General features: G+C 37.4%; 4 protein-coding genes across 6 annotated transcripts; 3 read left to right on the forward strand and 1 right to left on the reverse strand.

The window, feature by feature from the left end:
- The first annotated feature begins 1,310 nt into the window (after nucleotides 1–1,310).
- CPL2 (carboxyl-terminal domain (ctd) phosphatase-like 2) lies at nucleotides 1,311–8,326 on the forward strand. 3 transcript variants are annotated; one of them, XR_016026441.1, is made up of 16 exons: nucleotides 1,311–1,809; nucleotides 1,905–2,375; nucleotides 2,813–3,023; nucleotides 3,282–3,439; nucleotides 3,530–3,600; nucleotides 3,704–3,809; nucleotides 3,904–3,993; nucleotides 4,255–4,405; nucleotides 4,510–4,913; nucleotides 4,996–5,053; nucleotides 5,479–5,594; nucleotides 5,689–5,742; nucleotides 6,003–6,099; nucleotides 6,568–6,725; nucleotides 6,799–6,972; nucleotides 7,392–7,470. XR_016026441.1 is itself a non-coding variant. In XM_007026684.3 (16 exons), exons 1-16 carry the CDS (start codon nucleotides 1,540–1,542, stop codon nucleotides 8,043–8,045), a joined length of 2,598 nt encoding a protein of 865 aa, XP_007026746.3. In that variant the 5' UTR covers nucleotides 1,312–1,539; the 3' UTR covers nucleotides 8,046–8,326. The 3 variants fall into 3 exon arrangements, 2 of the variants coding, with proteins under 2 accessions (XP_007026746.3, XP_007026742.3); XM_007026684.3 differs by lacking the exon at nucleotides 6,799–6,972 and adding an exon at nucleotides 7,940–8,326 and having other exon boundaries at nucleotides 1,312–1,809; nucleotides 7,392–7,468; XM_007026680.3 differs by lacking the exon at nucleotides 6,799–6,972 and adding an exon at nucleotides 7,940–8,326 and having other exon boundaries at nucleotides 1,312–1,809; nucleotides 4,264–4,405; nucleotides 7,392–7,468.
- Nucleotides 8,327–8,458: 132 nt separating this feature from the next.
- LOC18597563 (TATA box-binding protein associated factor RNA polymerase I subunit C) lies at nucleotides 8,459–12,144 on the forward strand. The gene is made up of 2 exons (XM_088806831.1): nucleotides 8,459–9,694; nucleotides 10,115–12,144. The coding sequence occupies exons 1-2, from the start codon at nucleotides 9,160–9,162 to the stop codon at nucleotides 11,890–11,892; spliced, it is 2,313 nt and encodes a 770-aa protein (XP_088662957.1). The 5' UTR covers nucleotides 8,459–9,159; the 3' UTR covers nucleotides 11,893–12,144.
- Nucleotides 12,145–13,236: 1,092 nt separating this feature from the next.
- LOC18597564 (Carbohydrate-binding-like fold) lies at nucleotides 13,237–16,191 on the reverse strand. Its single transcript, XM_018121662.2, has 5 exons — nucleotides 15,868–16,191; nucleotides 15,468–15,507; nucleotides 15,230–15,390; nucleotides 14,402–15,145; nucleotides 13,237–13,685 (listed from the first exon to the last, which is right to left on the reverse strand). Exons 1-5 carry the CDS (start codon nucleotides 16,081–16,083, stop codon nucleotides 13,464–13,466), a joined length of 1,383 nt encoding a protein of 460 aa, XP_017977151.2. The 5' UTR covers nucleotides 16,084–16,191; the 3' UTR covers nucleotides 13,237–13,463.
- Nucleotides 16,192–18,792: 2,601 nt separating this feature from the next.
- LOC18597565 (LRR receptor-like serine/threonine-protein kinase EFR) lies at nucleotides 18,793–22,353 on the forward strand. Its single transcript, XM_007026689.3, has 2 exons — nucleotides 18,793–21,576; nucleotides 21,739–22,353. Exons 1-2 carry the CDS (start codon nucleotides 18,819–18,821, stop codon nucleotides 22,143–22,145), a joined length of 3,165 nt encoding a protein of 1,054 aa, XP_007026751.3. The 5' UTR covers nucleotides 18,793–18,818; the 3' UTR covers nucleotides 22,146–22,353.
- Nucleotides 22,354–22,540: the final 187 nt, after the last annotated feature.

The raw sequence follows: 22,540 nt of genomic DNA on the forward strand, positions 1-22,540 counted from the left end.
ATGGAATGATGAAATTGAATGAGATAAGAGATGAAACGAGCCTTAGATTTATAAGTAAGAATTTTATTTTATTTAATAGGAATGTCTTTTGGATTAAAAGTATGGATCACAACATATTAATTGCACTTTATGTATGTACTAATTATACCTTATGTATATATTAATTATCTTTTTTATCACCAATTTTTTTAAAATTTTTTATTTTAATCACTTAAATTTATCAAATAATAGTTTAATCATCAATTTTTAAAATATTAGCATTATTTTGATCATTAATATATTAAAAGATAAGTATATCTCTTTTTTTTTTTTTAAAAAAAAGATATCTCACTTGATATTTCGTATTAGTTACTCTACCACTTGGTCATGTCCACATGACAAAGTAAAATTTTTTAAAAAATTATTACCACGTGAACATAAAATCACTTGATAGAGCAATTAATGTGAATGATAATAAAAAATATTAAATGAAAAATTCATTATTTTTTAACGGATAAATAGAAGTTAAGACTTTCAATGGTAAAATATGATTTTGACTTCGATTTAACTAAAATAAAAAAATTTTTGGTTGTATACCAGACATTTTTCATTGTGTGATCTATATTTGTAACTATCTTAACAAAACAAACTAAGTAGCTTTGTATCTATAAAATTTATATTTTATTTAAAATATATGATTTTGACTTAAATTTCATTGCATTTTTATGATTTGAAGCAAAATTTGCTTTTGATAAACTATACGAAAAAAAGAAAAAAAATCAAATATTGAAGCATTATACCAAACTCCTTAAACCAATCATCATATGGTAAAACTAGAACACTTTATTGTCCAATATTTTATTTTATTTTTGTACATTTCAATATTTTTATTTTGAGGTATATATACAAAAGAAACTAGAAAAATTTTTTAAACTTCAATAAAATTGGTTATTTTGTTCCACTTTAAGTAGATTAATTTTTTCTTTAGGTGACATAATGCATTAAATGAAATATTTGTTGTTAAAAAAATAGTATTTTAATTATTTTTTAGCCAATGTCTATGACACCATTCCAAACACGAAGATCAAAACACGAGGATCAACGGTGTCAAAGCGGTGTCCAGAATCAGGAGCCATATTTAATGCCACGTGTACAACGTGGTCCCACCGTCCCTTGTACCAGTTAAGAACTTAATCATGATGATCTATTACATTCGCAGTTTCGCTGCCCAAAGGCACGACCGTACATCCTGGTATTTTCGAAATTTTATCCAAACGCGATGCCTATTGAAATAAAGAGATCATCTCGCCTATAAATAGAGGACCAGCCCCTCCTTGTTTTAAAAATCCCGTGTAGGTTAGAGAGAGAGGGAGAGGGAGAATGCTGAGCGAGAAACGAAGAGAGAGAGAGAGAGAGGGAGAAGAGGAGCAGGAACATAAAAATTTCCATCTTTCGCCCCAAGTATCCGTACATTTACTGTTTTGCCATCCATCCTTGGAAATTTCCTCTCTTTAAACTCCTTATTCCCGAATCGAGGTGGGATTTATTTTTGTTCCTTTAATGAGTCGTTTAGGGTTTAAATCGGTGGTCTATCACGGAGACGTTTGTTTGGGAGAACTGGACACTATCCCTGTCTCGGACACGAATTTCCAGTTCCCAAACAACGAAATTCGAATCCACCACATCTCCCCACCCAGCGAACGATGCATTCCTCTTTCCGTTCTCCACACCGTTTCCTCATTCCCCGTTCGTTGCAAGCTCGAATCCTCTTCCCCTGTCGAACAACCGCATTTGATTCACCTCCACGCCTCTTGCTTTTACGAATTGAAGGTTTCGTTAAACTCGAAATGTTGTTGACATTTTAGTTTTTTTTTTTTAATTTAATTTAATTAGTTATTTTCGACTGTGTTTATTTTTTTTTTCAGACGGCGGTGGTTTTGGTTGGAGATGAGGAGGTTCACTTAGTGCCAATGCCGAGTAAACAAAAGAAGTTTCCGTGCTTTTGGTGCTTTTCGGTTCCTACAGGACTGTACAATTCCTGCTTAGGAATGCTTAATTTAAGGTGCCTAGCGATTGTTTTTGATCTGGACGAAACGCTGATTGTCGCGAACACAATGAAGTCGTTTGAGGATAGAATCGAAGCTCTTAGGGGTTGGCTTGCGCGGGAGACTGATACGATTCGGCATTTGGGGATGTCGGCTGAATTAAGAAGGTATATAGATGACCGGATGCTGTTGAAGCAGTACACGGAGAGTGATTGCGTCGTGGATAATGGAAAAATGTTTAAGGTTCAAATGGAAGAGGTTCCTCCTTTGTCTGATGGCCATGAGAAAGTTGTTCGGCCTGTGATTAGGTTGCAGGAGAGGAATATTGTTCTTACTCGTATCAATCCTGAGGTTAGAGAAAGTTCGTGCCATGTATTTTGTTGATGTAGTTGATTGTGTATTAATGGATTTGTGTTTATTAGACTATGATTTTGATGATTCTTTGCGATTGTGTGGATTTGTGATGAATAGAGAAATAGTTGATTTGTTCAATGCCTTACTTTAAAGAGGATACAATTTGAATTGGAATCTACCGAGTGGAATGGATTTTGGTTGTGGATCACTATCAATTTAATTGAACCCATTTCTGTGCTTACAAAACCGGTTTTAGTGTAGTAAATTAAACTTACTGTGATTTCAATGATGTAGAAATGAATTTTTAATGTGAATGTCTACAATTAGTGTTCTTTGAAACATTTCTACAGAAAATTGGATGGATATATGGCATCTGTTTGAAATATAATGCTGTGTATGTTATCTCTCATTTATGAATAGTTTTCTTTGTTCAGATTCGTGATACCAGTGTGCTTGTGAGGTTACGTCCTGCATGGGAGGAATTGCGAAGTTATTTGACTGCAAAAGGACGAAAACGCTTTGAAGTTTATGTTTGTACCATGGCTGAAAGAGATTATGCCTTAGAGATGTGGAGGCTTCTTGATCCAGAGGCACACCTGATAGGCTCAAAGCAACTCCTGGACCGTGTTGTTTGTGTTAAATCCGGCAAGTCTCTAATAATTTTAATATTTTCTTTTGTACTTGGGTCTTGATGCTTTATCATGCTGAATATGAAGTTTCAGAAAGTTATTCTGCTATTTTGTGGAAATTAAGTTTCTGATTCTTGATTTTCTAATATATAAAAACCGATGCTTCAAATAATGAATAAACCTGTAGTAGTAGGTAGTCTTCCTTTCTTGTTGGTACCCACCTTGCCATCTATTTTAGCAAATTTCTTATGTCCTTTTGTTTTAAATTTTGCAGGTTCTAGGAAATCTTTGCTAAATGTGTTCCGAGATGGCAAGTGCCATCCACAGATGGCAATGGTAATTGATGACCGTTCAAAGGTCTGGGAGGATAAGGATCAACCTCGAGTTCACGTAGTTCCTCCTTTTGCTCCGTATTATGCTCCTCAGGCAGAGGTACATGCTATTCCTTTTGTAAATCAAGTTATTGAGATATGATTTTTTTATTCCTGATTTATTTGCCAAATTTTCTCCCCTCTTTATTAGACAGCAAATGCAGTTCCTGTTCTCTGTGTAGCAAGAAATGTTGCATGCAATGTCAGGGGTTTGTTTTTCAAGTAAGCTGTTAATTTTGAATGGTCAAATCTTTGTAGATGGCTATCCATCCTCACCATCCTCTCATGATTGCATTTCTAATTTCTAATGCTACTTTTTATCCAGAGAGTTTGATGAGAATGTAATAAGGAAAATATCTGAAGTTTTTTATGAAGATGAGGTGGTAAACCTGCCTCTTGCTCCTGATGTGAGCAATCACTTGATGTTAGAGGTACTTAAATTGACAATATTTGATGATTAATTAATTGTGAGAAACTTGCAGTTTCTAGTTGTATTTGAAGCATTTACTTGTTACTACTTTGCAGGATGCTGGTTTTGCTCCAAACGGGAATGGTGGTGCGCCTATCAGTGAAGGAATGAATGGAGTTGAAGTTGAGCGGAGACTGAATCAATTGGTAAGTTTTGGGTAATTATATGGTAAACAAATATGAATTTATGTGGAGGACTTTGGTCCGTTGGCATGAGATTTTAATTGAACATATGCTCTAAAAATGAGTGATAAACTATACATGCGGGGCTTTTATGTGGTAAATTATCATCTTTTGGCTTTAATCATTCTTTTCAGTTGCTCCTATTGATGTGCATGTGTCATATTGAGTTTTTGATTATTTTGTATTATGTGTTTTGCTTAATTTTTATTATTATAATATCTATAGTTCCTTCAGGAGGAGAAGCATGTTTCGGACTCTTCCACGCATCTAGTAATGAATAACCCTGAGTTGAGGTATGAAACCTCTCAGCCACCTGTTGCAATTGTTCCCAATGTTGTTGGTCCTGCATCTTTGACAGCACCATTGCCTTCTCAGAGTATGGGTTTCATTTTTTTAATATTATTTTATTTTGAATTGAAGGCATGATATGCTGGGTTGGAGTATATTCTGCCTTATTATTTGTTTTTAACTGTATCTTAGAACCTAGTTTGCTTGGAGCTCCTGGTCTGCTTTCAGCTCCCACCTTACTTGGAGCTTCTGTAAGAAGAGAGAGCAACACTATTGATAGTGATTATGACATGAAGAGAAGAGCCCTTGGCTCAAAACAGACTTTAGACTTAAGGAACCAGAGCTCAGTCCAACCTCCACTCCTATCTAAAGTACCTGCACAGATATCTTCATCATCAATACTGCCTCAGGGAGGTTGGTTGGTGGAAGAAGACAACAATAAAGCACATCTAAATGATCGATCATCAGGCTCTGCTCAAGAATTTGATGCAACAAAATCTGATAAACTGCGAAATCAGAATCCATTTTCTCATAGTGCACCAGGTTCTGTTTCCACTGGCTTACCATCACATGCATCCCAAGTGAAAGTTGAAGAGGTTTGTTCAAAATTCCTTCAGATTTACCTCATATAACCTGTGTGCATCATTGAGGATATCTTTTCTAATTTTACATATTCAGGCACATGCTGGACTTGATACTCAAAAACAGAATGTTCCGCCTGCAGGTCATTTATCAGGTATGTGAAGCTATCACTCTTACTCCATCTCATGTCTGGCAATGGTTGCATGATATGCTATGGAAAGCAGGCTTGTGGTCTTCTGAATCTATTACTTAGTAAAGTAGTTTGAGTGTTGAGTAAACAGAAGTGCTACGCATGGAGGATAAGTTATGGAATATAAGTATTGAAGGTCGATATGCTCATGAAATTATATAAAGACATGTATAAATAAAAAAGTTGTCTAAAAGACCAAAATTGGTAGAAGAGTTGAATTGACCTGTAGAAAAGCCTTTGTGTATTGTTGTGTTAATTTAAATCTTGTGGGATAATAACATGGTTCCAAGATTTGGAATGCACATGTGTTGTTATTAGTGTTTGGAGTAAAGGCTGTTTTAGAGGTTTGGCCCTATCTTCAATTAATTATTGTTTGAAATCTCTTGCAGAGATTGGCGGAACTCAGAATCATGTGTCTTCCACTGAAGGTGGAAAATTGAATCTTCTACCCTCCCATTTATCAATAAGTGTTCTACAAGAAATTGGACGAAGATGTGGTTCGAAGGTACAATTTGTTAGGTTCAAGTTTATTTATACTTAAGCTTAATTGCCTTGCTTAATCCTTCCTGTTTTTTAAAAAAACAATTTGTCCTCTAAAGGTTGAGTTCAGGACTGTGGTAAGCACGAGTAAGGATTTGCAATTTTCTGTTGAGGTCAGTGAAAGCTCTATCTCCTTGCTACTAATTTACGAATTTCTTCTGGATTGATCTGATTTTTCAACTATGTTTGTGTTTTCTTGAATTGGGAAATTGCTTTGTTAGTTTTTATGTATCAGCATGTATTTCTTCCTGAAATTGGCTTGCAAAAATGCTCTTTGTTCCCTTGTTTTCTTTTCCCTCTCTAATTGTAGTTTGTGTAATCTGTTTTATGTCTTTTGAGAAACCAGCTCATCTTGCTGGCTTATTTTATTTAGGTTTTATTCACCGGTGAGAAGATTGGTGTTGGAATGGGCAAGACAAGGAAGGATGCTCAGCAACAAGCTGCTGAGCTTGCTCTTCATAACCTGGCAGGTGAGCTTACTCTTGTTCATTTTCCTTGCAGTTCTTGTTATTTTAAGAGTTACTTTGTTTGTTTCAAGACTGAGGGAAGCATGTGTCTTAGTTTAGATATGATTGATATTAACATGAATGACTGAGACTAAGGACCTTGGTCTATAAGATGATTTATTTTCTTTTAAACTTTTTCAACGAGTCATTTTGAACTTTTTCGAAGGTCCTATGAGTCGTGTCTCTGTGGTATTGAGTTTTAGCTGGAAGGAGTTAAAATTTTAAATCTTTTTGGAGCTTTATGGAGTTATGGATATACATGGTTACATACATCATATATTGGTGAATAACATGCTATTGGTATAATATGGGTGCATCATGAGATTGCAATGATTCCTTTATGTCTTGTTCTGGTTGTTTGTGGTTTTCTCAACTATGACACTGAGCAAAGGTGCAGGAAGGAACTGACTAGTTTTTTACATGGCATCTCAGAAAAATATTTAGCATATATAGCACCTCGTTCAGGAGCTGTGGATAGAGATTTCAATAAACTTTCTCTTGGAACTGAAAATGGATTTCTGTGGGACGTGAATCCTGCATCAAGTGAAGCACTTAGAGAAGATGGGTTGCCCAAAGATAGTACTTCTGAGGTGGGGATTCCTGATGATGCTTTCAGTACTTGATTTGATTTCTTTGTTTAAAAAAGGTGATGCTTGGATAAAGGGTATGTGGGCAAGAAATTTCCAGATTAGAGGTAGTGGTTATCTGGAGAGAAACCACTCCTCTTTGGATTTTGCATTGCACCAAGATGTGAGAGCTATAACACTGAAAGGAGAGTGAGTTGGCTTCATGTCTGCTACTGCTGCCTTAACTGGCTCAATTTATCGTTTTTAAGAGGTAAGGACTTGGTGGTCAGTCCCTAGTTTCTACCCGTTATCCAAGTACTCCCAATTAATACTTTCACCTATTTATTCACTCTCTTAAAAGTTGATATTTAGGAGACAATTTTGCTAAATGTGATTTCTATGTTCTTTTTTTTAGTTCATCTGGTAATTAATTGTTATGAGCAAGCCTGTTAATGAGTTTGCAAGCAAAATGAGGTGATTAATGTACTTCCTTGAAGAGTGTTTATTACCTCATCTGATTTTGCTTGGGGCAGAATTGGAGGACTAAGTTTCTTAACACTCAAAATCAGGTTTTAGAATGCTGATTATAAAAATTATTCTTTTAATTATTCTTTTCCTGAATGATCTGTTGCATTTAGTCATTTCCACTGGCACAGATTAACCACTTGTTAATTGATAAATAAATTTCAGGTTGCTGATGTTGAACCCGGGAGTAATTCATCCAGCCTTGTAAATCAGCCAGTGCAAAAGCGTGCCAATTCACCAAGGTAACATAAGAAGGGGCTGATGTCAAGGGGCTTTGAAAGTATTATATCTCTCTGTCTCTCTTGTTTGAACTTTGAAGGATGTATTCAGGTCCTCACCCTGGAAATTTTATGGAAAATAGGATTCACCCTGCCAAGTTCTGACTGAGTCTGATTGATTTGAGTGTCATATTCTGCGTCTTGTTTTGGTTTTGCATTCTAGGGGCATGTACTTCTCAAATGCCATTTCTACTCATAGAAGCTTCTTCATATCGGGTGTTTTTGGTTCATACCTCATGGTCTGCAGGGCTTTTACTTTTACACCATACGTATCATGCTAGGTTTTGAATGGAACCTTTCGAAATCCTGAAAGGGCTTCGCCTTTTCATGTCATGCTAGTTTCTATCTAATAAAAACGAGTATCAAATTTTGAGCTTGATTCTTAAAAATGGATGTTCTACTTCCTTACATTTGATTATTTCTGATTATTACCAGATCGTCCGAATCCATGCCAAGCAAACGATCAAAGGAAGAAGTTCTGCGTCGATTACGAAGTCTATCATCCTCACGGCAACCGAAAAATGAGCATCCGATTTCATGAAAAGCCATGAGAAATCGGAAGTAATGATTTTGGACAGAAGGTTTCGAGACTACACATAATTTTATTAGCATAGCAGATGTGCAGATTCCAATCTTCTTTTCCAGGGTTGGAGTTAACTAATGCTGGGGTGAATAGTTTCTCTTCCTTCCCTTTTACTTCTCCTCTGGATATATGGGCAATTTATTTTTTTTTGTCATTTTGCCCTGTTATTTACTGCTTTGTAATCGGTCATCTTAGCATATAAAATATCACTATATAAATGATCAAGACTAGTTTCTTAACCTGATCCAACGGTTAAAATTTCCCTGTGCTAGAATCAATCAATCGTTCATCTAAAAAATTATGAGTTCTAATCCCATTTTATTGTAAGTTTGATATTTGCTAATTCCATTTTAGCTATACCTAATAACTTTAAAAAGTCTTTTAGGAAGTATTTCCGTTACGAAATCTTATATCGAATAGGTAAAAAAATCAGTTTTGGTTTTATAAGCCTGTAACTCTGCCCGTCTTGATAGATTAAGATTAAGTTTTTTGAAGATGCAATAATGGTTTCGTGATAAAATAATATTAGAGTTAAATTTTATTCAATTTCAATGCTATAGTTAGTGCTTCAATGGATGAAGTATGTGGAGTGACTTGATGCGTGAAGAATAAGTGAGAAAATTTGCGTTAATGACTTGACGAGTAAGGAATAATTTCGAGTAAATGAGAGATGATTTTTAGATTTATAAGTGTGAATTATTATATATTAAATTTGTTTGTCAAAATTATAAAAATAATAATTAGTAGATAATTTATTAATTTTTAATACCTAGAGTGATGATATTATTTACTATTTTTATGTTAAATGTAGGAGTAATTAATATTATATAATTAATTTCCAATGCACTGGGTGGTGATATTATTCAAACTGTTTACTCTGCCCAGAGAAAAAGAAAATTCATTGAAAGAATGTTTGTTAATTTCCAATACATTGGTTGAAGATATCACACTTAGTGGAATTAACGATACAGTTAAGAAATTTTGAACAATTTGATTCAAAAATTGCCGTAAATTGTGAAGGCACTGGAAATTTTCCCTCAGTCTCAGGTTTCCGCCGTAATCCAGAACAAGGATGGAGTTATCAGAGGAGTGGAAATCTTATTTCCCCATAGGCAAATCCTTGGACCCGCCGCTTCTCCTCTCTTCTGCTTCGCCTGGTCCTCTTTTCTTCATCCCAAAACCCAGAACCCTTCCTAAGACCCTTTTCTCTTCTCCCTCTCTTTTCCCTCCCCTCCATCCTCCTCCTTCTCGCCTTTCTTTCTCTCGATTCCTCTCCACTTCTTCTGTCCCTTACTCCGCTTCTTCCTCTATTGCTTCCCGCTTCGGCCTCGAGTCCTTCTATGATGACGCCGCTTCTTCGTCCTTTTTATCGCATAATCGCCTCCACCTTCTCCACTGCCCCGACCAAAACATTGCTGTCGTCTTCTTCACAACTGGCGCCAACCATGACAGAATTGGGTTCTTCGCTGTTCACGTCCAGGACAACGATTTCAAGTTTCTGGGTGATCGGGATGGTGACATCTTGATTTCACACAACCACTGCAATCACAAAATACTGAGGATTTTGGTGAGCCCAGTTGACGATGACGATTTCGAGGAAAATTCAGGTGATTCTGTTGTTGGGTATTTAATGGCTTGTACTTTGTATTCTGTTCATTGGTATTCTGTTAAATTTGTTAAGTCTAGCAAAAGCCCTGCTTTGGATTACTTAGGTTGTAAGTTGTTCAAGAGTTCCTCGATTGTCAGTGCTTGTTTCAGTCCACATTTACCTCAAGAAAGTATGGTTTTGTTAGAGAATGGTGCATTGTTCTTTTTTGATTTAGAGTCTGATGTTAACTGTCAAATACCCAATGCCTATTTTAAAGGGAATAAATTGAGAGTTTTATGGAATGATTCGAGTGGTTCAGAGAATTATAAATGGTTGGGTGTTGAGTTTAGTTGGCATCCTAGGATTTTGATTGTTGCCCGCTCAGATGCTGTCTTTTTAGTTGATAATAGGCTTGACCAATGTAACGTAATTTGTTTAGCTAAGGTTGAGATGTTGAGCCCATATACTGTCGATGAAGAGGATCAGTTCCTAGCGTTTTCTAGAGCAGGAGCTGATGGGTTTCAATTTGTTTTGGCTTCCCGTAGTCTACTGGTGCTTTGTGATGTGCGTAAACCAATGATGCCACTGTTGCGTTGGGCTCATAATCTTGATAATCCATGCTATATTCATGTGTTTAGGTTATCAGAATTGAGATCACAATCAAGGGATGATAGGTACCACTGGGCAACTGAATCAGGTTTTTGCATAATATTGGGATCGTTTTGGAATTGTGAGTTTAGGCTGTTCTGTTATGGCCCTTCTCCAGCCAGTGAAGGATCCACTGCTTCGGAGATTGCAAAGTTCTGCAAACCATTTTTGGCGTGGGATCTTCCTTCAGATCTCTCGTTGTCAAGTCGAGAGTGTCATTGTGGAAGTTGTCTTGTTAGAGAAGAATTTTCAAAGGGTGCTCTTCCTGAATGGGTTGATTGGCAGCAGAAGAAAGATATTGTCCTGGGATTTGGAATTTTGAATAGGGATATCTCTGAATTGGTGTGCGAGTCTGATGAATTTGGAGGTTTTACTTTGATTAGGCTAATGTCTTCGGGAAAGATTGAAACTCAAAGATATTGTGCCTCTTGGGATTTGGTGCAGAAATTAGATGTAGGTCACAGAGAACCATTGTTGAATTTTGAGGATAGCTTACTGTACTCTTTTGGTGATGATGAATACAAATTTCCTAAAAAATTTAAGTATTTGAATCTTGACTATCTTCGTGGGTATTTGAATGGAAATGTTGCTGAAGTCCTAGATTCCAAGATGAAGTCTTGCAAGGGTCCTTTGGAGAAGGAATCTTTTGGTCTAGACTTTCATGAAATTTTGTGTGAGAAGTTGAAGGTCTGTGGATTTGGTCGATTCAGGTCCTCTCCTCCACTTGCCATTGTTTTCAATGACATTAGCTCGCCAACAAGCATATGTGAAGTTGCTTCAAGGCAAATGTGGGCAACCTTACCTTTGGAACTTTTACTACTGGCTTTCTCTGGCTACTCTGACCTATTTGATGCACCGTTTGACGACAATACAATGCCTTTGAAATTTTCAGTTGTTCCAGACCTACCTCAGTTACCTCCTTTCCTATTAAGGAAGCCCTCATGCTGCAGCACTAAGTGGTCACATAAAGTGTGGCCTGATGATTCACTTGTGGGTCCTGTTCTTCCCCTTCCTGTTCTACTTACTCTTCATGAGTTTCGTAATGGCTGTCCTGATTCGGAGAACATGTGTGAATATTCATCAGAGGTGGAACTTGGCCTTCGGTGCAATGAAGTCATGCAGGTTGCTGCAGAAATGGCTGTATCAGATTCTAGCTTGCTTGACAATGACGAAGCCATCTCTCTTGCTGATGACAGAGATGGGATGTGGTTGGACTCTCAAAGGCCAAAACCGTTCTTCTTATATCATCCAGTGGGAGGTGAGCCATCTAGCACTGGTCAACTGCAGGGAAACCATATGTATAAAGATGAGAAATTTATTACCATGATTACCAAAGTGCATGAGAAGGAGGCTGATTCTAGTGTCACAATGGCTAATGTTGGGCTGGAACTATTTGATGATCTATGTCTCATTGAGTTGAAGTTTGATGTTCCTGCCATGAACTTTATGTCACAGGAATTAGAAGCATACAAGACATTGAAAAGGCAGTTCTCGAAGTGGCAAGAACATTTTAACCCATATCAGGAACTGTGCAAGCAGAACAATCTTAATTCTCAAAGGAGGGAATGATATGCTGTGTTGGTGTAAATTTCCATCTTCTTCTTGTAACTATATCTTAGAATCTAGTTTGCTCGGAGCTCCTGTTTGCTTTCCATCCTTTGGCTCGGAGCTGTTGTAAGATGATATAGCAGTACTTGTGATAGGTCTTTTATTCCTTGCTCTGTATATGTTTGCAGCCACAGGTTTACCCTAGATGTTGTAACGGGGTCATTTTAGCTTTGTAAATGTCACAATTTCAATGAACAAAACTAGTTTCTTTTATCTGATGCTCAGATCAAAACGCTCCTCTGCTTTGAATTAGCAGATTTTGCATCTCTATCTTTTAATGTCAACTCTGGTGCACACGCGAAGGAATCTTGTGTCAATATCTGTTACATTTTACATTCGCAGTTACTGAGCTGATACGTTGAAACAGCATAGAATATGAGGAAGAAAAACTAAAAAATCAGAAAGTTATTACTTGACACTGCACCTCTCATTCTCCAACAATATTTGTGCAGAAATGTACCAACTCCAAATTCATGTTGCAGAACTCAGGAATCTTTTTGGTCAGGCAGCTAATTTCTTATGAATTTTTCTGAGAAATTCATGGTCTTTTGTGATACAACGAGGCATTTTGGTGCTAAATAGGAATCCACCATATTGAGTAATAATTTTAACCAAAAAGTTAAACTGATTGAGCAAGTCAGATTGTGTAAAAAATCAGTTGAAGACATTAGCTTGGTTTGTTGGTGAAAATTTGGGCTAGTTCTCATCCTGTTGCAGGCATCAAATTTCCAGTTTATCAATTGACTATTGAACAAAGAACAGATAGTTTCATCATAACAAAATGATACTGAAAAAAGGGTCATTAAAGGATCTTCTATTGTAATAATACTTTTTCTGGAAACCAGTTGTAAGATTAATACTATATTATTAAACAGGAATACTAGATTCTGAGAGTTATTGCTTACTGTAATGCTCTGGTTTAAGCATATGGTGGAGTAGTTAACTAAAAACGTATGGACTTTGAAGGATGTGAAATTTGCCTTCCCAAGTAGGAATCTAGCTTGAATTTTGAACAGATTGTCTCTCAGTAGCTGGACACGGAGATGCAGGCAATTCAGGTACTCATTGACGTACGCCTTCTTCAATTCTCGTCTCGAGGTTACCTACTGAAACAAGGTTAAAAAACAGAATGATGCTATGTTCTTCATATAATAGCAGAGATAGAACAAGATTGATTTGGTCTCTCAAACCATATCTGCAGCCAAGCCAAGGAAAGATAAAAAACGAACAGAACCTTTGAACTGAGATTTAAGAACATCAGGATATGACCCTAATGGAACTGTAGCAGCAGTCCTACTATGAGAATACGTAAATGATCTCTTGGTATAAATACAGTACATTGTGAAACAGATACAAAATTCAGGGATCCTCACATAGTAGAATACATAACAACAGAATAAAGGAAGCAGAGTTTGTATGTACATAGTAACAGCACTACCATGGCTAACCCTGCTACTTTATTTTCCAGGCCACTTTTAGAAGTTAAAACCAATGAAACAAGAAGGAAACAGGCTTGTGTTAGTCTAGATGAGCTATAGAAATCTTAAACTGTTCAGAAGCCTCTTAAGTGTTTTACGACCCCACTGGACATCACTTTGCAAGACATTACTTTGAAAAGGATCCGGATCAGGCTGTTCTCTGGCTAGTTGGCGACTCTGAATGTGTCGGTTATCAAGCTGTTCCTCCTCATCCTTGGACACTGCAGTTGGTTTTTCTTCCTGTGGTTCACCTTCAGGTTCTTGCTTCTCATCCAACTGAATATAATTAAGTTTCAGTTAAAAAAATTTAGAGAATAGGAAAAGACAAAAAAAAAATCATCTGCAATAGCAACAGCCATGTCAGATTTTGCAAGGGGAGAATCACATATTGTCTTAATGATATCTTTCTAAAGTACATCCCACATTAGCATTCAGCAACATATCACAGCATCACAGATTGTCAAAATTGGGCAAGTAACTGATAATTCTGTTCCTCTTTGAGAAGCAAAGGCTTTCCTTCTTCATTTGGGGCTTCATATATTAGAATAACTGGATATGCAACACTGCATCATTGGTGACTCAAAACAATTATGTCAGTTGAGTTAGGTCTAGGTAGTGGAGTTAAATCTTAGATTGAACATTCTCATCTGCAGCAAAGTTTTGTTGTATATCAGTATATGTGTGGAAAGTAGAAAGGGGAGATGTGATTTATTGTATGTTAAGGCTTTTCTTGTCCCAGTTTGTGATGATTTATATGCCATTTTTCTAAGTGATTAATCTGCAATACTTCATTGGTGAGCATTGAAAGAGCTGCATTGCTGATTACACATCATGAAAAGAAGATACTAGCTGAAACCATATAACTTGAAGATGGGAATTCTTAATACATGGGAATGAGGTTTTTATTTCTTGCTAGGTGACAGTAATACAGAAATGGAAGAGAGGCAAAAGCAAAAACAAAGGACAGAGAATCACACTCATCAGGCAATTACCTCTGGCATTTTCTGATAATTAGCTTCATTAACTTCAATTGATGCCTCAGTAATACTATTCTTCTCATATTCATCCAAATTTGCTTCTTCAGTTGACACTGTATCTAATGGAGTCAAGCCAGGTACCAGAACAGGACTACCTTCATGTACAACCAGATTTCCCTCAACATCTGCAGTTGCTGGGTTCTGGACTGTTTCTACTCTGCCGATATTTCCAAGGTCCTCTGCTACCAAATGATTCTTATTTGAAGTAGCCAAAGCTTCATCATTGGGGTAGTCAGTTCTCTTCACACCGAGCACTACATTATCTACATTCGCTACGAAATTTTCAGTTGGGTAACTAATATTCTCTGCAACAATGGCCAAGGGCTCCTCTAGTGAAGGAGCACCACTGCTAGTGGCTAGTTCTTCAGAAAATGCTTGTAATGGCTCCTTTTCTAGATTGGTGATACTATCAGTTTCTGAAACCAGCTCCATGTCAGAAACTAATTCTTCCTTTGGAGGTGTCAAGTTCTCTGCAACAATTGCCATCTCTGAATCAAGAACAGGTCCATCTTGATTAGCTGATGGCTCTTCCTCAATTAATTTCTGATATTCAGCTTCTTCCCAGTCTTCACTAACGATGATTGTATTCTCAGTCTCCCAGGATTTAAATATCCGATCAGGGCCCGGTTGCCACAAAAGGTTCCCAGTGCTTGTTTTCAGAACGAATTTGAACTGGATTGATTTTCCAACAGGTATGTCCTAAGCAAAGCACAAAGCAAGAGATCTCATGAATATAGCCTTCAACAAGAATATAGTTCACATTCTTCGTAAGTTCCTCCTTACCAGCTCTACAGTCCAAACATGTCCTTTTAACCAATTCAGTGGAATAGCACTCTCAGGATCCCATATGCCTAACATAGGATGATCACCTACAATGAAAAAATGCTCCCCAAAGGAGCACTCTTTCTGTAACTGGAATTTGACATGAACAGTCTTTGATGGATCTGTGCATCAGAGATGTTGAGATATGACTCAGAATACTCAATAATAACAAATAGTTAAAAGTGCTACAAGATCTTACTTTCTTCTGCAGGTTGAGTTTCTGCTGTCTCAAAGTCCACCTACATGAAGAAAATTTTACCAATTGAAACTGAACTTCAGTACAAGTTAATCTTTTTTTTGAATTTGAAAGAAATTGTTAATGTAACCAGGAATAGATTATTATATTGTCTATAACTCCTTTTTAGAACCAGACCATGATATTCCTTAAATTATTATAAAGGCAGTCACTGCCACACTGGCTTAGAATCACATGGAAAAAAGAAAAGCAAAGAGCAGTAACTTGGAAAGAAAACTTGGGAATCATGCAACGAGCTGCCTCAACAACAAACAACAAGAATTCAAGTTTCCAGAAACCAAAACCATTCAAAAACTTGAAGAAATCATAAGGAAAAACAAAAAGAGATAAAAAGGGTACATGCCTGTGAGTCTGGTGACAAGGAAGAAGATGACAAAACAGGCTGCAGGCGCCTGTGTTGCACAGAAAGCAAACGCAGGAGCCGGATTCTCACTAGCTTTTTGGAAGGGAACAAGCATACTTCACCTCTGTTAAGAGAAAGATCATTAAAACAAGACAACCCTTTATCTCTATGCTTGTCAATGATTGCCTTGGAGCAAGAACTCGTCAAGGTTTTCATCACTTCCAGTTTCCAAACTGTAACTCTCTCTCTCTCTAAAAGCTTCAGGTTTTGTCCATCAAAGAGACAAGGTTTTGTCTGTTCTGCTTCCTAAATAGTACTAGCAATCCACTTCTGGTCCTCATCCTGAAACATTTGGTGAGTTCTCTAATGGGTGGGGCCTGATCGGGATAAAGGGAATCGGATCCGCTGCCACGTGTCATTCGACACGTATCGCCATGGAGTTGAGTTGAATCTGGCTCTTCATTCCGAACGTGAGAATCTCCAAGTCCCAACCCACTGGCAACTGTTTCCAGCATTTCGAGAGACCCTGTCTTGATCCCCACCGTTGGATTTAAAAGATTGGCGGTGACATCTGTCTTGCTTTTATAGTTTACTATTATTTTTTTATTATAATAAATATATTTAATCACTAGAATTTAATTATTATTAAATATAATTATGTCATAAAATAAAAATTTAATACATTTGAGTATGTTAAATTATTATTAATCAAATTTGTTACGGGTCATGTCTAATAGAGATGAAGTGAGTCATGAATATATAAATATATATTATTATTTAATAATTTAGATTAAAAATATAAAACCGTAATAAGTAGTATTAAAGATTTAAATTTTTCACTAATGTGAGGTTTTTACAAAAAATACAAAAGTTAAAATAGATCTAAATTAATATAAAAGTTCCTATCATTTAATATTAAAGAGTCAATGCAATATAATTGAATGAAAGAAAATATTAAAAATTTTATATTAATAAAAAATAAGTTGAATTTTAAATATATAAATATAAATTTGGTAAATTAAAAATGTAAGCTCATAGGACGATTAAACTTTTCTCGAGGATTCCAGCTAGGGTGCTCCATTTGTGGCCAAGAAAATTCTGAAATTTCTGCTGCTTTCGGTCACGAGTTTTAAAAAGGCATTCCAGGGTTCAACCAATAAAGCATTGGCTAACGGTGTCCACAATTATCCAGCCAAAACCGATTTCTCAATCTAATCCAATGCCCTTTTTGGTACATAATGGTAACATTTCGACACCACTCGATGGACCCAATTTCGTTCATCGTGTTTTGTTCACTTCTTGCATAGCCATGGATTACAAGTTACAAGATTCTGAGAAGTCGACATATTCATTTATTCAGTCCAATACACAGAATTTGTTAGCAGACCAGGGCTTTGGGTCTTTCATCACGGGCTGCTAATTGAGACAACTTAGGCCTGATGCGATCTGGGTTTTCAGCCGAGTTCTTGGATCCTTGTCATAAGATCAGTGACTCTCCACACATTGGAAGAACTTTCTCCTCTCAAGGATTCAACGGTCGTCCTTGTTAGCCGACGGTTACTGTCACAATCAGCGTTGACAAGAATACCTTCGTAGCCTTCGAGAGCAAACATAGGCTCTGAGCGGGTTGGCTTCTAGCTCAGTCTAAGTCGTAGAAAGCTGCTAAATGTGTTTGTTGCTGTGTACTGGAAAATCCAAATCCATCAGAGTAGACTTGTGGTGTCGATTGTCGTCTCCAGTCTCCATGCCAAAAACACAAGGAAGTTATTATTATAAATAACGGAAGACTTTCCGAACATGGTCCATTGTCAGTTGCCTGGAGTAGAATGGTCCTCCACGTTTTGTCCATATTTCATTCAAGTTTTTGCATAGTAGCTAGCAACTAGCTAGATAGGCCTTTCCCTTTGAAGGGCATGGACGGGATTGCCATTCATTCACTCACGAGGATGACTTCAAGGTTTATTTTACTCAAAAAGAACTGACAGCCTGCAATGCGTGTACCCTTCTGGTTCGAGTGCTTCAAAATCCAAAAATTTGACCATAGGGTCATAATCCACTGTTAAATCCTTGGTGTGGCAGGTTTATCACTCTGTCATTTCCTTCTACTCCTGTTTTCTTCTAATGATCAAATCGCATCCCTACTCAAGCACCAAGAACTGATGCCATTGGTTCAGGTCCAAACCCTTTAACCCATTCATAAACCTGTTCTTGATAGCCTCAGCCGCAATCATCATATCCAAAATGTCTAGAACTATCAGTCTCACCTTGTTGAAATTTATAATCTCCACTTACCTATCGCCTTTCAAAGTGCCAGGTCTTACATTGGTAGAGATTGTTCTGCCTGTCCTGGAAAGAGTACATTGCTTGCAACTTGCAAGAGCATTGTCTTTTAATAATAAAATTGCACTGCTAGTCAAGCTCATAGAACTGAAGTCATTGGTTGAGGTCCAAATCCTTATCCCATGCGCAAAATCTGTTCCTTAAAGCCTTGGGCTCAATCATAATATCTAAAGAAAAATGCATTGCTATTACTATTAATCATACCTTACTGAATTTTATGATCTCCCACGTTGCCATTTGCTATCATTTTTTACACGATTTATATTTGATTAGTTCCAAAGAACGACGTATTACATTGACTGATAATGTTCTGGATTTACGGAATAAACTATAATACTTGCAACTTGCAAGAGAATCACGATATTCTTCAAGCGATTATTGACTGTATCAGAAGAATGGAGTTTAGACCCTTTTTTCTATCCCTTTTTTTTTGTTTCATATTTTTTAATGACAGAGCGTAACATTGTCAGTGCAAGGATAAGACCGACCAACCCCTATTGTTAGACAAATATTCTTATAAATAATGGCCCTTCCCTCCAAGTTGTTTTAGAGCCATCTCTTCTAGCAATCTGATTTTCCATACTCAAGCGAGAGTTCATTTCAAACCAATCATGTTGCTGTCGTGTGCACTTTTATACAACAAACCAGTTCTGAATTTCTTATTGCTGTTCAATGTCAATACATTGCTTCTGTTATGTATCATCACTTGGCTGCATTCACATTCTCCTGTGTTTGCAGCTACCACTTTGCATGCAAATGAGACAGACAGGCTAGCTTTACTCGCCATCAAGGCTCAGTTAACCCAGGATCCACTTGGGTTAACGAGCTCGTGGAATGATTCTCTCCATTTCTGCAACTGGAGTGGAGTCATTTGCGGTCACGGGCATCAAAGAGTAATCACCTTGAACCTTAGTTATCATGATTTGGTAGGTTCTCTCTCTCCCTATGTAGGGAACCTCACCTTTCTTCGAGGTATCAGCCTTGAACAGAACTACTTTCATGGTGAAATTCCGCCAGAAGTTGGCCGCCTAAGTGGGCTCAGGTACCTGAATTTTTCTAACAACTCCCTGTCAGGAGAGATCCCAGCCAATCTATCTGGCTGTTCTAACCTCATTATGCTTCGTTTGGGGTTCAACAAGTTGATTGGAAAGATCCCATATCAGCTTGGGTCATTGCAGAAGCTTGAGAGATTTCAGCTCCACTACAACAATCTCAGTGGACCAATACCAGCTTCTTTAGGCAACCTTTCTTCTGTTAGGTCTCTGTCCTTTTCAGTTAACAGCTTCGAGGGAACCATACCAGATGCCCTGGGACAGTTAAAGACATTAAATTTTCTTGGCCTTGGCTTGAATCAGTTAACTGGTATTGTTCCTCCCTCAATATTCAACTTATCATCTATAACCATATTTACTTTGCCATTCAATCAACTCCATGGAAATCTGCCATCAAACTTGGGCTTTGCTCTTCCTAATTTGAGAGTCCTGAATATTGGTCACAATCAATTTACTGGAGCTCTTCCAGAATCATTATCCAATGGTTCAAATCTCCTTGAATTTGATATCAATGGAAGCAATTTCACTGGGAAGGTTAATATTGATTTTGGAGGGCTACCGGTTCTCTGGTCGCTGGTTCTTGCTTCTAATCCTTTGGGGAGAGGAGAAGCTGATGATCTAGATTTCTTGAATTCTTTGACTAAATGCAGAAACTTGCAGATATTGGATCTAAGTAATGACCAGTTTGGTGGGGTTATTCCTATTTCTTTCGGCAATCTCTCAACTGAACTTGTCCAATTGAGATTGGGAGGGAATAAGTTATGGGGAAGTATTCCTACTGGGATCAAGAACCTAGTTAACTTGACTGAGCTAACAATGGAGCAAAATAACTTGACAGGCAACATTCCAGCCGTGATCGGCAACCTTAGGATGCTACGGCTACTTGATTTATCTGAAAATCAGTTTTCAGGGAATCTTCCATCATCCATAGCCAACATAAGTCAGTTATACAAGCTTCATCTGCAAAGTAACAACTTTACTGGGAACATTCCTTCCAGTTTTGGAAATCTTACTTCCTTGCAAGACCTGGACCTTTCTCAAAACTACCTTAGTGGAGCTATACCCAAGAATGTTATAGGTCTTTCTTCTCTAACAATATCCTTGAACCTAGCTCAAAACCAATTAACTGGTCTGTTGCCTTCAGAAGTGAGCAATCTGAAAAATCTTGGTCACTTAGATGTTTCCGAGAATCAATTGTCTGGAGAGATTCCTAGTGGCCTAGGCAGCTGTGTAACCTTGGAACAAATCTACATGGAGGGTAATTTCTTTGAAGGTACCATTCCAAATTCTTTTAGATTCCTGAGAGGACTCCGGGACCTGGACCTGTCGAGGAACAACTTATCTGGACAAATTCCTGAATATCTTCAGCGCCTTTCCCTGATGACTTTAAATCTTTCTTTCAATGAGTTTGAAGGCATGGTGCCAACTACTGGTGTTTTCAAAAATACAACTGCACTGTCGATTGTGGGAAACAAGAAGCTTTGTGGAGGTATACCAGAATTGAAACTGTCACCATGCAGAAACAGTAACTCAAAGAAAGGAACATTGTCACGACGACACAAGTTTATGATCGCATTTCTATCTGCATCAGTGGGGCTTGTGCTCATCGTGTCTCTTTTAATTGTTAATCGATTAAGAAAGCTGAAAAGAGAGCCTGCACTTCCTCTAGCATCTGCATCAGTCAAGAAGGAATTGCTTCCAAGAGTCTCCTACGAAAGTCTCCAGAAAGCAACTGATGGATTTTCTTCTGAAAATTTAATCGGTGCAGGTAGCTTTGGCTCTGTTTACAAAGGAATTCTTGATCAAAACGAAAACATTGTTGCTGTGAAAGTGCTCTATCTACATCAACCAGGAGCTTTAAAGAGCTTCATGGCCGAATGTGAAACTTTAAGAAATATTAGGCACCGCAATCTTGTAAAGCTGTTAACAGCTTGCTCGAGTGTTGATTTTCAAGGCAATGAATTCAAAGCTCTGGTCTATGAATTCATGCCGAATGGGAGTTTGGAGAGTTGGTTGCACCCGGTTCCAAATGCAGGTGGTGATGGCATGGAAGACGATCTGAGGATTTTGAGCCTCACCCAAAGAGCAAACATTGCCATTGATGTTGCCTGTGCTCTGGAATATCTCCATCACCATTGCCAAAAGCCAATCGTTCACCGTGATTTGAAGCCTAGTAATATCCTTCTGGACAACGATATGACTGCTCATGTCAGTGATTTCGGGTTAGCAAAGTTCTTGCTAGAAGCCATGGAAAGATCTCAAACGAACCAAAGCAGCTCAGCTGGGCTCAAGGGAACTGTTGGTTACGCTGCACCAGGTATCTTTCATTTGTCATTTTTACCATAAAATTATAAATTTATGGTTTTAAAGATACCAGTTTTTGCTGCATATGCATTGCATGTGGATAATTTAATATGTGAGCGACATATTTAAATAATAAAAATAACAAACATTCTAACAACCAGAGAATGTTTTGTAGAGTATGGCATGGGAGGTATGGCTTCAACATATGGTGATATATACAGCTATGGGATTCTCTTGCTGGAGATGTTTACTGGGAAAAGGCCAACTGATGAAACATTTAAAGATGGACTGGATCTCCATAATTTCGTTAAGACAGCATTGCCTGAACGAATACTAGAAGTTCTTGATCCATTGTTTGTTGCAGGAGGGGGAGGGGAAGAAGAGGAGATAGCAAATGAGGGGGGTTGCATCCTTGTAGAAACGAAAAAGGACCTGCTGCAAAATAGCTTGACAGAGATCCTGAAAATAGGAGTTGCTTGTTCATTGGAACAACCCAGAGAGAGAATGAAACTTGGTGATGTTATCAAAGAATTGCAGCTGGTCAGGGGTCTTCTTCTTGGATCTGATATGACACAAAGATGAAACACTATTTAGAAATGAAATTCTTCTATTCTAGATTTATGATTTCATGTATAGACTTCGAAATCTCTGAGACTGTTACAGTTCTGTTGCAAGGGTCTGGGATTTTGGAAATGGAATTGGAAACTCTAGTTCAGACCCTTAGCTCAAGATCCAAACCACTAACAAAAAGAGTATCAGTGTAAAAAAAAATCCAAAGCAGATTCTCATATTTTGGTGTTCAAGACAGGATCCTACTCTCGGATAATCAAATTTACCTTAAACCTTGTTCTTTTTTACCCAATGTTGAGAAAAAAAAACATGTGTCCGAAAGCAGAGATTGTCTGATATTATTGTCCGAAAGTATTAGAGAATACATAAAGTCAATAATTGCCAAAAATCTATGGACTTGGTTGCAC

The sequence above is a fragment of the Theobroma cacao genome, chromosome 5 (genome assembly GCF_053813885.1).
Source record: "Theobroma cacao isolate CCN51 chromosome 5, ASM5381388v1, whole genome shotgun sequence".
NCBI classification, from domain to species: Eukaryota; Viridiplantae; Streptophyta; class Magnoliopsida; order Malvales; family Malvaceae; genus Theobroma; species Theobroma cacao.

What these genes read in the sequence shown, in the direction of transcription:
- LOC18597565 (XM_007026689.3), top strand. Translation starts at nt 18,819, where the DNA reads ATGTTGCTGTCGTGTGCACTTTTATACAACAAACCAGTTCTGAATTTC. An exon ending in TGTTGGTTACGCTGCACCAG is followed by an intron (nt 21,577 to 21,738) that starts GTATCTTTCATT and finishes AATGTTTTGTAG; the next exon opens with AGTATGGCATGGGAGGTATG.
- LOC18597563 (XM_088806831.1), top strand. Translation starts at nt 9,160, where the DNA reads ATGGAGTTATCAGAGGAGTGGAAATCTTATTTCCCCATAGGCAAATCC. An exon ending in CGATTTCGAGGAAAATTCAG is followed by an intron (nt 9,695 to 10,114) that starts GTGATTCTGTTG and finishes TAATTTGTTTAG; the next exon opens with CTAAGGTTGAGATGTTGAGC.
- CPL2 (XM_007026684.3), top strand. Translation starts at nt 1,540, where the DNA reads ATGAGTCGTTTAGGGTTTAAATCGGTGGTCTATCACGGAGACGTTTGT. An exon ending in TGTTGTTTGTGTTAAATCCG is followed by an intron (nt 3,024 to 3,281) that starts GCAAGTCTCTAA and finishes TAAATTTTGCAG; the next exon opens with GTTCTAGGAAATCTTTGCTA. An exon ending in GCCTGCAGGTCATTTATCAG is followed by an intron (nt 5,054 to 5,478) that starts GTATGTGAAGCT and finishes AATCTCTTGCAG; the next exon opens with AGATTGGCGGAACTCAGAAT.
- LOC18597564 (XM_018121662.2), bottom strand. Translation starts at nt 16,083, where the DNA reads ATGAAAACCTTGACGAGTTCTTGCTCCAAGGCAATCATTGACAAGCAT. An exon ending in ATGTTTGGACTGTAGAGCTG is followed by an intron (nt 15,146 to 15,229) that starts GTAAGGAGGAAC and finishes TGCTTTGCTTAG; the next exon opens with GACATACCTGTTGGAAAATC. An exon ending in ATTATCAGAAAATGCCAGAG is followed by an intron (nt 13,686 to 14,401) that starts GTAATTGCCTGA and finishes AATTATATTCAG; the next exon opens with TTGGATGAGAAGCAAGAACC.